The sequence below is a fragment of the Suillus subalutaceus genome, assembly GCF_016647625.1.
Source record: "Suillus subalutaceus strain FC151 chromosome Unknown DFJ58scaffold_59, whole genome shotgun sequence".
In the NCBI taxonomy this organism is placed as follows: Eukaryota; Fungi; Basidiomycota; class Agaricomycetes; order Boletales; family Suillaceae; genus Suillus; species Suillus subalutaceus.
In genome coordinates this window covers 239194-252943 of record NW_024540308.1, presented here as the reverse complement: position 1 = coordinate 252943, position 13750 = coordinate 239194, and the positions used below count along the sequence as shown (strand labels likewise).

At 47.4% G+C, this 13750-nt stretch overlaps 4 protein-coding genes across 4 annotated transcripts; 3 read left to right on the top strand and 1 right to left on the bottom strand.

Moving 5' to 3' along the window:
- Positions 1-2087: 2087 nt before the first annotated feature.
- DFJ58DRAFT_661084 (uncharacterized protein) lies at positions 2088-2890 on the bottom strand (the record flags this gene model as incomplete). Its single annotated transcript, XM_041382192.1, has 3 exons — positions 2088-2222; positions 2274-2564; positions 2612-2890. 3 exons carry the CDS (start codon positions 2888-2890, stop codon positions 2088-2090), a joined length of 705 nt encoding a protein of 234 aa, XP_041243499.1.
- A 1481-nt stretch (positions 2891-4371) lies between these two features.
- Positions 4372-4632, top strand: DFJ58DRAFT_661113 (uncharacterized protein; the record flags this gene model as incomplete). The annotated part of the gene is made up of 1 exon (XM_041382195.1): positions 4372-4632. A coding segment is annotated over one exon (261 nt), but the record flags the coding sequence as incomplete, so codon positions are not given.
- Positions 4633-5190: 558 nt separating this feature from the next.
- On the top strand, positions 5191-8879 carry DFJ58DRAFT_684582 (Sodium/hydrogen exchanger family-domain-containing protein). The gene is given in 11 exon segments (XM_041383280.1): positions 5191-5696; positions 5742-5792; positions 5846-5921; positions 5976-6071; positions 6119-6775; positions 6825-6925; positions 6974-7022; positions 7076-7214; positions 7266-7438; positions 7454-8310; positions 8362-8879. The coding sequence occupies 11 exon segments, from the start codon at positions 5643-5645 to the stop codon at positions 8770-8772; spliced, it is 2664 nt and encodes an 887-aa protein (XP_041243497.1). The 5' UTR covers positions 5191-5642; the 3' UTR covers positions 8773-8879.
- Positions 8880-12097: 3218 nt separating this feature from the next.
- On the top strand, positions 12098-13700 carry DFJ58DRAFT_403505 (uncharacterized protein). The gene is made up of 6 exons (XM_041380233.1): positions 12098-12264; positions 12325-12347; positions 12409-12567; positions 12620-12970; positions 13018-13369; positions 13424-13700. Exons 1-6 carry the CDS (start codon positions 12233-12235, stop codon positions 13596-13598), a joined length of 1092 nt encoding a protein of 363 aa, XP_041243496.1. The 5' UTR covers positions 12098-12232; the 3' UTR covers positions 13599-13700.
- Positions 13701-13750: the final 50 nt, after the last annotated feature.

Here is a 13750-nt window from a genome sequence, read left to right as displayed (position 1 = left end):
CGCCAGACACACTCTCCCTTTTCGTCACTTTTATGTCGGCGCACATTAATCCCCGATCCGTCGACAACTATCTCTCGGGAATATGTAGCATCCTCGAGGAGTACTATCCCACTGTGCGCCAAAATCGACGCTCTCGCTTAGTGTCACGCACACTTAAAGGTGCAAAACGTCGGTTTGGGGTTCCCATTTGCCGCAAGCTTCCTTTGTCTAGGGCTGACCTAGAAACTACCTCTGCCCGCCTTGCCAATCCCCCATCTCACGATGACTTGTTGTTCATAGCCCAACTTTTCGACGGGTTTTATGGGCTGCTCCGTCTGGGAGAACTTGTCTGGCCTGATAATCCGTCCTTATGGGCTTTCGAAAAACTCACTCTCCGGACATCGGTAATCCTTGCTGAATCTCATCATTCCTTCGTTCTTTGGCGTCACAAGGCAGACACCAATTTTGAAGGAAGTACTATTGTGGTCCAGCGGGCTCAAACATCAGCAAAACCCAGGGTCCTCTGTACAACCCTGGACAGTGCTGGACAGAGCCACAGAGCCCACAGAGAGGGTTCTCTCTGTGCAGCTCTGTACAGAGTCGTACAGTGTAATGTATGATACTGTACAGAGCTGCACAGAGCGGTACAGAGTGTTAGCTACACTGAGCAAAACAATACAGAGCATTGGGTAGGCCAGACAGGAATACTGCAGAATGCTCACAGCATCACTACAGAAAGTGCACAGTAATTGAAACCAAACAAATCATGATGTCATTGCGTCATACTACAATCAGGTATCCTACAAAAATGCTAAAAACACGATCAGTCCAGTGGAGTTTCAAGCCCCAGTCATGGCGCCTGTTTGGATCATCGCGAGTCAGGATTCTGCATAGCCGTCAGAAAATGATACAAATGATAAAAAAAAGCTTCACAATACCCTGCAGTACGAGCCCATTTCTTTCTGGCGGCCCAGCATTTCTTTGCATGATAGTGGTCCTTCTGCACATCATGGTAGAGCTGAATGACGCTGTCGTAGATGGGTTGATATAAATCGGTGACGAATTTCATTTGCTTGTAAGTACCGGTCTTGTACTCGTCGATAGCGGCAGCAAGCTAGTTAGAGATGAATGAGCGAAGACGATTATCCGAGCCTGAGATCACATACCGCAGTCGCTGCAAGTGCAACGGCACCTTCGGGGACAGCATCGGCGAACAAGTCTGGAAATGACTTCGCGAGCGTGTTCTCACCCTTGTAAAAATAGGACATACAAAAGCTGCCCAGGCCTCGTTTGCAAGATTATTGGTCCTGCCCTAATACACACCGCGTGAGTCAGTAAGTGCGGGGCTATTTCTCATTAACCTGCCTGTGCATCTACTCCATCCCGTAGGAAAGCACCATTCTGCAACAATGTTTTGATGTTGTCACGCACCTCCCCGCTCATAGTCGTTCTCGTCGTCAACATCGGGTGGAAGAATTTCGTAATGTGCCAGAACAATCGGACGCGCAGCCTTTTCATTTCGGAACGCATAGTAGCGCGATCGTCCCATAGCTAAAATAATTGTTAGCGTGATCCGACAGAGTAAGAACACAAATACCAGGACTGCCATATCAGATTTATATTCATCCCAGTATCCGTCGTCAACACCAACACCCTGGGATCCAAAGTCTTCGAGTGTTTCTAAGAGATATTCAATACCCTTGGTTTTGAGAAAATCACTGCACTTTGACGCTGTGCTAGTGAGCAAGCCTAGGCGTGATTTCTTCTTTGCGGCCTCTAGTAAATCCTTCCAAGAAGGAGGATAGAAGCGAATGTTCTGCGCAGTTGCTTTGATCATCCGCGTTCTCTTGCGTGGTACTACAACCTCCTCTTCAGAAGAAGATTGAGCTGAATCTTGAGTAGTAGCGCGACGACGCAAAGTCTCGAGCTCATCCAGGTCAGGCATGCGAGGGCGACAGTTCTTTGCGCGATGGTCTTGGAGGACATCTCGGGCATTGTGTGAGCTGTCGGCGACTCGTGAGCGTGCACGAGTGAATTCATCTGCATAAGGCAAGTGGGCAAGTTCAGTAGCATGATGGACACATGCATGGGATATCTTACCATCGTTGCTATCTTTCGAGGGTGTCATGATCCTGGTGGGGGTCGTCAACAAAACTGTCACCATCATCCTGGTCTACACCCAGATTGGTCTTGTCCGAGGAGAGGACTACACCAAGGAGGGATGCACCTTCAGGTAGGTCTTTCTGTGGTCTTGTTAGTTATACAGAACGAGGAATCAAGACACGAGACCTTACCTGAAGGTTCCAAGCATGATCGCCTGTCATGAAACCATGATAAACTCGAACCGCACGTTCGGCAGACTCGTAAACCTTGCATGGGATGAAATCAAAGCTGGCGGCCAACAGTGGGTGACTGAGAAGTGACTGCAAGCACTCGATTGCGTCCCGATAAAATATTTGAAGGGTTTTTGTCGTTGGAAACTCGGTAGTGATTTTTTGATACTTCCATTGAGGGGGAGCTGGGAGCAATTCAACACGTCCTCGGAGTTCTCGCGAAGAGCGAAATGACAACGGGAGTGTTTTGGTCTGAACATAAGTTTAGACGAAGAAATTTAGAGGATAGATGAACTCACAAATTCAAGATTGAGGTACTCGTTGATTTCGGCCATGCTAAGATCGGACCGAAGAATATACGATGCCATCTCCCAGTCCGGTTTGCTAGCGAAAGGAAAGTATTGGTTTTGCTCCCTCTCTGCAGCATATTCATCCTCGTTGAATTGGTCCATGAAAGTCTTCCCAACACCCCACGTCTTGCCTGCACCGTCATAAAACTCCACTTCTTCACCGTAATCTGCCTGCGAGCCTGAAGACCCATACTCCGCTCCAGTGTCTGCATCAACTCCATGGTCCATATACTCCGGGTCAAAGGTCGGGTCCGTGTCGTTGTGGAGAGGAAATTGAGGACTTGGAGCTTGTGCTGGTCTTAAGATGCGAACTAGGTTACCATCCCACTTGTAACAGTGAGAAGAAGGCTGATTCAGGTGTTGCAGAAAGCGTCCCTCATTCTTAAAACGCTTGCTGCAGGAGGGGCAGCGCATATCGAAGGTGCGAAGTAAGTCATTGAACTCATTTGGATTCAATATTGTCCCGGCAATTTCCGGGACGACGCAAACTGTAACTACAATGTCGAAGTGTCGTTCAAGCTATGCCTCACCATCTCAATCATCTCAATCCCCGTATTCGCTATGTCGAGGCCAACAAATCTCAGATTCTGTAACTCCTTCCGACATCTCAGATGATACATCTGACTCCTCGGAAGTGTATAATATGGTGAGTTATGGGCTGGATTCTAACACTTGCCTTGAATCAGTTTTATCTACAGTACATACGCCGCTACCCAAATGAACCATTTGACGCTTACATGGACTCAATGCCGGAGACTTCAGAGGAAGCATCTTACCTGCTCGAGATGGCACGAGCTGATCTCGAAGTTCGACGTCTCGAGAAGGACCTTGCTGAGCGGCTTCTTCATCAATTTCGCATGCGCAAACACCACCTACGACTTCGAGCGAAGAGGGCAAAGAGAAATTTTGGAGATGCGGAAGCTAATGTAGGGCGCACACGCGCTCTCGTGGTGAGGTGCGGGTTTGTCTGCTCAGAGCGGTCACTTTGGTCTCCTCGTCCAAAATCCACCATCAAGTCATGTAAGCGAATTCGTTCTTAAAATCGGTATGCAGTCGCTGATGAGTACAGCTGATTAGAATATCTGTCTGTTGGATGTTGCATTGTGACCATAGCCTTGTACTGTGTACATGATTGTCAATACATATACGCATTGCACATTTTATATTTTAGCTATCTGTTGAAGTACTTTATTAAATGAATATAAGTTGTCACGCTGTGAAATGCATTCTCCGAGATCTCGTGTTTTGATGAAGACCAGCAAGATATTGATATTAATCTATAATTTACATCACATTTTATCGCCTGACCCTGTGCACTGTGCGAGACTGTGCCGCACTGTCACTCTGTGCGCTCTGTGCGCTGTACCACTGTGGGGCTGTGCTAGTTGTGTCGCTGTGGGAATCTTGTATCCAAAACCGGTAGTTTGCTGATGAGCCACGTTGGACTCTGTACATGCCAGACCACAATGCAACTCAGGGTCGAGTCTGCGGCCTCGCCGTTCAGATACTGCTCTGGTGAGTATTTCTGGGAATCCAGATGTTGTTAGTATAGAAGGTACGTTTCGCCACCACTATTTGCTAAGGATGGAGTCACTCACAGTCGTCTGAATCTAGGAGTCCGCGTTGGGCAAGTGCGAGTCATTTTCTCGTTACCCTCAAAATCAGTTCCACTCCTGTTTTCGCCAACAGTCAAGGTTCCCACTCACTTCGCTTACATCGAATGGTTTGAACCATTCACTTCGGCTCCCGATCGACATCACGGACTTTACAAGCTCTCGCGATCATTGCGCGGTGGTGAAAAAGTAGCAAGTATCGTGCCATTGGCCAATATTGTGCGTAGTGTCCATCTGATGCCGAATTTTGGAGCTGTTGTCCCGCGAGAGTGGACGAGTGATACGGTTCTCGATAATTGTAATACTTTTTGGTTGAATTCATACATAGATAGATATACTTTTTCTTTATTCAAATGATTATCGAGAATCTCATTGTGCTTTATCGTCTTTCAGCTAGTTTTATCTTAATACTTGTAATTACATAGAATTCTCTGAATTACATCGTTTTATCAAAATTATGTGTTTTTTCCTCCGGGAGGTTTTTCCTGATGATGTGTCCGAGCGATTTTGATATTTCAACATTAACTGGTTCGTTCATGACTCTGACAGCACTCAAACCTAAATTTAATTGTTCGCACTTGCTAAGCCTCACAAGAGCGGATTTAGCCAACAATGAGCTCGATAGATTCGAGCGCAAGTCGCAAGAAGCTGGCCGACTGATATTTTGGACGGCGTTTTCAGGTGATATTAGCCTCCTTCCGGTTTCATCATAAACATAGTGTCAACACAGGTATTATACCAACTGGCCTGACTCAATAAGAGACTATGTGGCTCGGAGAGTGCATGATGACACTGCATTTGACATCAGAAATCAGAAGGTGTAGCCTCTCGATATAGTAGTAGCTAGAAATATTTTTGCCATTAGTAGAAATGTAGTCAAAAAGAGTGGAACTCTGCCCACAATACTTTGTTGGCCGTTCTGCCATTTTGCCAATTGTCACAAGACCAATTCCATTCCGCCCCCTACACTGTATACCTCACAAATGGCCGAATGTTGTAGTTATGGTGGTTGCCATTACGATGCTTTGGCTAGCAGCTAGATGGGCCCGGGCCGGGATGGGTGAGATTTGTGCGAGGACCGGCTTCACCCAACATACTCGGTCATATCAACGATCAGCGAATCGCCTCATTGTCCTGCGGTGTCTGCCTAGTATCATTTGCAAACTACCATAAACATGTCCCAAAATCAAATCCGTACCGCGAACACCCTCGAACACTGCGTACGAAAATATGGCCACGCGGCAGACTTCCCAGCCCCCCGACAGAAGTAACCCTAAGTGAACCGTATGCTCCCTTTTGACAACTTCACAGGAAATTACAAGGGAAGTTTGCCATACTAAGCCAGCTAGCGTCATGCCGAGGTGGTGATGGAAATCCGAGTCCGCACTCGCGATTGGTATTACAAGTGCAGACTACTCAAGGTGAGTTTCCCTCCCATCCATATTTCTTCTACTTATATGTCTAAGTTTTCGGAGGCTTTGGTTTTTCGAATCTGGAAGAAGGAAGCTACGGGCCAGGTGAGCGTTTTCTCTATGAAGCCCCGTCCGTGCACAATTAAAGGGCACCGTAGGGTGGTTTATTGTCAGGAGTAGATCCCACAGCGTTCACCACCTCCGATCCATTGAGGCTATGGATAATTCAGATGGGTAAGCATCCTCTGTTTCAAGTGCGTTGGCAGTATCAATTTAAATCGATTACAGGTATGATTGTTATGATGGGGCAATTGCTGTCACTGGGTTTAGGCAAGATCAGACAACCGAAAGTCGTTGCTGAAGTACTTGCTGGAATTTTTCTCGGTCAGGTCATTTTTACATCGTACTGATAGATGCTCATTCAATCGTAGGCCCTACTGCAATGGGACGAATCCCCGGTTTCACCGAGCACATCTTCCCCACTCGATCCCTCCCATATCTCTCCCTAGTTGCCAACATTGGCATCTGCCTCTTTCTCTTCATAGTCGGTCTTAAAATTGACGTAAATGTCATCACGCATAATGCTCGTTCATCTCTGTTCATTGCACTCTCCACTATGATCTTGTCCTTTGGTCTCGGTGCTGCCATCTCTGTGCCACTCTACCATAATTTCATTGGTTCCCCTGTCGAGTTTACGTACTTCATGCTTTTCACTGGCGTGTCATTTTCTATCACATCTTTCCCCGTTCTTTGTCGTATCCTCACCGCACTGAAGCTCCTAGACACGACGGTCGGCGTCGTTGTCCTGTCAGCTGGCGTGTGCAACGACGTAGTCTGTTGGAGTCTGTTGGCACTGTCCGTGGCTCTCACCAATGGGACCTATGGGCTTACAGCTCTATGGATCCTGCTGACATGCGTGGCATTCACAGTATTTCTCATGTGGCCGGTTAGAATTGCGCTGCTGTGGTTCGCTAGGTTCACGGGAAGTTTGGAGGACGGCCCCACGATATTCTTCATGATTGTTACCGTAATCGTGCTTTGGGCATGTGCGTTTTTCACGGATGTTGTGGGGATCAGTGCAGTTTTTGGTGAGCGATTTGGGTTGCTATTCCGAGGCCATTCTTATTTCATATTTAGGTGCGTTCCTGGCGGGTGTCATTGTTCCCCGCGAAGGAGCCCTTGCCACCTCGCTGACGAAGAAGCTTGAAGATATGGTGATAATCGTGTTTTTGCCTCTGGTATGGGTGCTGGTTTTGCTGCGGTCAATATGGCTCACCACTTAACAGTACTTCACGCTCTCCGGATTGAGTACCGATCTTGGATTGCTTAACAATGGTTTGTCCTGCCAATAGTGACCTACATTGATCATCTATCGACGCTTTTGACAGGTATCACTTGGAGATTCACCATCGCAATCATATGTCTAGACTTTGTTGGAAAATTCAGTGCCTGTACGATCACCACTCGGGTTTCTGGAATGAGTTGGCGAGAGTCGAGCACCGTTGGATCGTTGATGTGTTGCAAAGGGTCAGCTGTCTGATTTCCTCCAGAATATTTCGTCCTGACAATCTCTTTTAGTCCTGTGGAATTGATCATTCTCAACATTGGACTTTCTACCGGCATTCTCACCCAAAGGGTGTTCTCTATGTTTGTCCTCGAAGCTCTAGTCCTGACTTTCATAACCACACCCTTGGTCTCCATCCTTTATCCTCCTGAACGCCGGGTTCGTGCGCTAGCTAGAGATGTTTCACGTTAGTCAACTGGAGACAGGGACGAAGATATAGGCGACCGCCAGTCTCCTATGACTGAACCATGGCGCTCCCGCTTCACTGTTGTCCTTGATAAATTCGACCACATGTCGGGAATGCTGGTAGCCACCCAACTGGTACTGCCGTCGCCCTTGATCCCAACTTCTCAAGGACCTGATATATGCGTGAACGCTCTTCGTTTGATCGAGATGTCGGACAGTAGTTTGGACATCATGAAGTCTTCAGCAGTGGACACCCTCATCCACAGTGACCTAGTTCTGGGCATCTTCCGCACCTTTGGAGAGCTCAATGATATACACGTTTCGCTTTCGCTTGCTGTTGTCCCGTATGAGGACGTATCAAAAACTATCTCCGATCATGCGACACGACACGGATCTGAGCTCATCCTCTTACAATGGCTCCCGCCGTCGTTCATTTCCAGAGATACGACTGAAGACTCGTGTAGCCCACACAGCACGAGGATCGAACCAAATTTATTCGAAACATTCTCCAGCGGCCCAACAGATACGGGCAATCTGACAGCCACGATTCACTCGCAGTTCGTGCGCAGAACATTAACTGAGAGCAATACAGATGTTGCCCTGTTCATCGATCCGGGCACTTCTCTCTCTGGTACCGGTCCTGAGAGTGCGCGCCACATATTTTTCCCCTTCTTTGGTGGTCCGGATGATCGACTAGCGCTTGAGTTTGTGATGCAGCTTTGTATTAATCCACGAATTAGTGCAACAGTAGTACGAATGTCGAAAAGCGGCACTGAGCGTGTTGCAGTTCAATGGCCGCCGATCGTACGCCCAGAGGAAGAAGACAGCGATGAAACGCGGGAAACAGGATACCACGGGATGCCTATTCAATCAGTACGTTGACTGCACGCGCTTCTCGTCATGTTTCTGATGCCATTCTTGTAGACTGTCGTTATGCCAAACATATCGTACGGACAAACACGCTTCGAATCTGAGGCAGCCGATACCATCCTCTGGGAGCAATACGTTGACTCGCATTTCTCGTATGACATACATCCCTCAATCCGCGTTGCCCTGTCCCGTATCACATTCTCTGAGCATTCGTCGTCGATGCCGCTGTATTCCGCCATCCAGCAGGCATCTACGCGTAAACCTGTGTTGGTTGTTGTTGGGCGCTCACACCGTCTTCGATCGGACGATCTCACGCAAGAGCTGGAAAACATACTGAAGGAGCGGGGTAGTGTGGGGCAGGATGATAGTAGGAACACTATAGGGAATGCTGCAACTGCCTTTGTTGCTTCTGGTTGTGCGACTGCAGTGGTTGTGCTGCAGGCTGCCAATGTTAGCACTGACTGAAATAGCGGGGACATCTAACTGTTGCGTAGGTTTGAGACATTTTGTACTATATATCAATACTTGTATATATATCGCAGTAACGCCACCTAGATGTGTGTGTAATGTTGATCAAGGGCTCTCGTCATTTTCCATCAGATGTGTCAATCAGTCCAGTTCCCACTTGCTCAAACACTCTCATCAGCGCTCGGAAATTAATATCGTTTATGATATTCCAAGGCTGTATGAATATTCTACTCCATTTAAGTAGACTCTACACAAGAATTACAGAATGAAATCCCCTCGCGTGCGTTTTTCTCAAGGGCCGTCCTTGTTTTATCCTGGTGGGATAATCTCTTGACCAGACTATGCAATTGGAAAAGAAAATAGAAGTTGTTCCTTTGTATTGAAATGGGAAGGCGTAACAACCTCGATGAATGCACGTGAGACAATCACTATCTCTAGATACGAACCTATCTTTGTTATCATTAGCGAGGACTCTGGATATGTTTGCGGGTGGCGAAGCCCCGAACTGAAAACACTGAGGCCCAATCAAATTTGAAACAAATGGCTGGGCTACTGTGGGCGCAGGGTGGATCATTGTCTCGGCGAGCTTCGTCCTAGCTGCAGCTTCTCGCCCAGAGTCCCTGAGCATCTCAATCCATGCTGCGAGGCCAGTGAGTGGCAACGTCGAGAAAATCCTTGCGGAAGTTCCACCTTCAGTTTGTCTTCCGTGCACCACTTTTGTTCACTGACGGTTATTGGAGTACATCTACTCTTTGATTTGTAAAAAATATGGTAGGAGCAAAAAAGTAACACTTAACGAACAGTGCTTCACGCTCACCGAGTTAAATACCAACCTGGGATTACATACGAGGACATGCCGAACGACATTGATCTGAGCTCGTCCTGATATTTTAATATTGAGCGCCAAGTTGAAGCGACTTGGTTTCTTGCGAGACCTTCTGCATAATTCCAGCTTTGCGCGAGCGCTGGTGGGCAGGAAGTGTCAATGCAACATGATGTTAGGTTGCCCGGATCTGTTTCTCCCTTTTAAATACACTTCGGATATCCAAGCAGATTTCTCAAAATGCCTTCAGAATACACGCACATACGTTTCCCGTGCTATACACCACCGCCAGTCGGCACGTCTACGCACTCCTGGAAGACGATTGTACTAGTTATGCTAGCTCCTTCGTCAAAATCCGCTACGAGCTCAGCATTATATTGTTCTCGAACGCTAAGGATGAGGCGTGGTCCCAGCACACATATCTGCATGGCCTCGGATAATTGAAGAATACCATGATAAGCTTGCGCAGATTTTGAGTCTTATAGTTATGAGTCAGCAGATGGACATCAGCCAAAGATTGGCGCACAAAGATCCTCCAGTTTGGAGACAGCAAGCCTAGGGTGAGGCAAGAAACAACAACATAGCTAGTTCATGCGAAATATCAGCTGACGAAGATAATTGCAGTCAAATCATGCGCTCACCTTGCGAAGTAAAACACATAGGTTTTTATCAACACCGTGAACCAGACCCCGATGGCCGATCCTGTCCATTGTCGTTGCAATTCATGGAAGGCAATCCGGATCGCAAGACATAGTGTGAATATTTCCCATATAGTGTCAAGTATCCAACTATCGGGTATCATGGTTGTTTTACCTCTCCAAATACAATGATGGGTGCCGGAGAGGACGACATCGACCTACTTACCCCTCGTTCAAATGTCAGTGCTGGAGACAATGATTGGGATGTCATGTATTCCTTCGATAAGGACTATCTTGCTCACCCCAGTCGTATACCACTGCAGTCAAGGATGCAACTGTGGTCGATGATAAAAATGAGACATTACCAACATCAATATGCTCTCCACGGACCTGCTAAATAGCTGGAAACATGACTTCCACTGATCAGCGCCCACACACCTGGATCGTTTGATATCAGTGTCATATATAAGGGTTTTGTGTGGCAGTGAACGGCAAACTTGGTGGAGGCACAACGAGGGCCTCTGCTAGATATACCACAATCCGGCGCTTTTACCACTAAAATTTATACGCAGATGTGAGACAGACGGGTATCCGTTCCTAGTGGCTCTGATCGATTGTATGTATTTCTGTAAGTATGACATAAAGTAGAACGGGGAGTCACCTCATGGTACTTGGTTGAATCAAACTTTGTAGGTTGTGGTTCTGCACAGCAACGATACACGCCCTGGACCATCTTAAAACGGATTTCAAGCACTTGTTTTCAGCACCAAATTTCTAGAAAAGGCTACCGGAACGTGATGAGCCAGATGACAATGACGAGGTCGCGATGCTACCCTGAGAGCGCCTTGGATGAACAAGTTCCTTCATTGCCTTGTATGACGTTGATGAGGCTTACGAGAGGTCTCTCGACCCAGGTTCACCTGCTCATATTTGTAATACTTTGATGCTGGCTCGCTGATGCAATAGCGAATCTTTGTAAAGAGAGAAGCCCGGAAACCTGCAGTCGAAGTAAGCTCGTGTGGACGAGAAGGAGTGGGCGATACAGCCAAGAGTCCAAGACACCCCAGGTCAGTGATGCACTGCCACCGTAGCATCATCACCTTAGTCACTACTAGTAACTAGGCGTTGCTGTTAGATAGTCCCTCACCATGATTTATTGATAGCTTGATCGTCTCGTACCTGTGAACCACTGACTTGCAATGCACTACCAGCGTTTGATCCTTTCAAGCCTTTGTTCCCCTAGTATTAGCAAGATTTGTATAAACGAGTGGTGCCTCCAGGGCGAATCGATAACCCCGTGTGAGTGACGAAAGGTCTTTCAATTCTACATAGTACCTGGAAACAGAAAGACCATTCGTCACACACACACATTTGACAGTTCGATTATGTCGCCAGATCTCTACCGATACTCCAAGTAGAAAGACACTATAAAGTTTTTCAGCGCTTAGATCTATCTGTCGCAGAAAAGATGTTCCACGTACACGATCGTCACTGTCATTTCCTTTTCCTAGCTTCGGTCAAGTACTTGTGATTCTCAGTTTGGGCGACGATTTGAACTCGCCATCACCAGCTGGTCCAGTAGCTCCAGCCGCTGCGTTATCTGGAGCAACACGTGGTGACCCGAACGTTTATGGGAAGAGCCTGTCAAAATTCACCGATGGAATGAGTTGTTGAGCCCTTTGTGTAGAAACATCAATAGACTCCTCGAGTTCGAGACCAAATCCTAACGCACGCCGCCGATTTGAAAGTGAGTTCTTCGCAGACATGACGGTGTGTGAAAATTAAATATTGTGTGAAGCTGGTTACACCGCCACGGTCCATCCTCACCCAGCCCTTTCGGTGTTCGCGCTTCTTGGTCACTACCCAACCGCAGCTTTCATGACAGAGCGCGCCGATACCCTCCATGCATCAAGAGCAGACGTCTGGTACCTCAAGGAAATCGCGTTTGGAAGCACGGAAACAAAGCGAAGATTAAAGATCATAACGCAGAATTTCAATGGGTGTGTCTTGTAATATTGTGGTGCTGCGGCATGTGCCTTAGGCTCCGTATACTTATTGCACCGTACCATATTAATTATTGCTCGACAGACCGTGTTCGTTCATTGCTATTTGTGAGTGCTGCTGCTGCTCTGACGGAGGATCGACGCTGAGGTAGCGCGTTGTGATGTGCAGGCAATATCCTGATACTGCGAGGACAGATTGAGGTCCTGCCATATGAGCGGGGAACGGTGTCATACGAGTTTCTTGCGCAGCTCGTAGGAGAGTATCTCCTTATGAGCTGTCCGGATATTGATGTCACTGCTGCACTCTCGATCATGCCCAGCACCACCAGTGTGTACAACTTCTTTCTAACTAGTAATTAGTGAAGCTAATATGGTGTCAGAGGGCCTCGATCTCAACCCTGTCTTCACAGGCACTACGTCATTTCGACCTGCAGGGGAAGGTGGGGAATTGAAGTTGTTCGAGCAGGCAGGGATAGAGCTCGTGCATGGGTGGCTTGTTGACCCTGACAGCGAGGAGTACAGGGTGTTGCAGCATGTGCGTGATTATGACACTACTGTAACGCTTATTGCGGATGCGGATCATATCACGAGGGGACGACTGTTGAGTGGAGATGTGTGGGGCGAAGGAGAGGCAGGGAGTAGTCAAGCGGGGAGCGGGCCGAGTGGCTATGCGGGCCCGAGTGCTGCTAGCGATAATTATTCGGAGAAAGATAGAGAGAAGATCGAACATGGTATGATTTAATCTGTTATGCGAGATTTATTGCTTATGAGTTTTTAGCGCTAGTGGCACAGGCGTTCTTGGATAATACCAGGTCTCAATTGACGTATCATGGGCTGTTTCAGCTTGCGTCTACGTTACAGCCTGGGTCGCTTGTTGCGCTGTTCCGAAATTCGCACCTTTCTGTGCTGCATAAACGAGAGGGAGAGGACTCGTCACTTTACAGTTTGGTTACGGATCATGTGTTCCTACAAGAGCCGTCGGTGGTATGGGAGCGTTTAGAAGATGTCGATGGGGTTGGGTCGACGTTTGTGGACTCGGAATTTTTTCGTTCGACGCCTGTGGGAGGCGATTTTGCTGGACACACGGCGGAAAGCGCATTGCATGCTCTAGAGATGGAAGGAAACCCAGAGTAAGATCTACGTGATTTTTTCCAAGATGCATTACTAAGATGCGAGTTATACAGTGTGATATTAGCACGGCAACTACAAGCGGAAGAAGACGCGCGATCGCATGAGATATATAAGCGGAGGCAGCAGCAGGAGATTCGACGGAAGGAAGAGGAGGAACGGAAACGGAAGAACGAGGATAGTGCTAGTAGGAAAAGTAAGAAGATGAAAGACAAGTGTATTATAATGTAGAATGCTATACCGAATAATTTGGACTATCATTATATGTAGTATGTACTGCCATGTCATATCACAGATCCGGCGTGTGAGTGAAATACGATTGTAACCAATAGATTGAATTATAATCAGTGATGCAGGGATACTCGATATCAAAATCATGATGT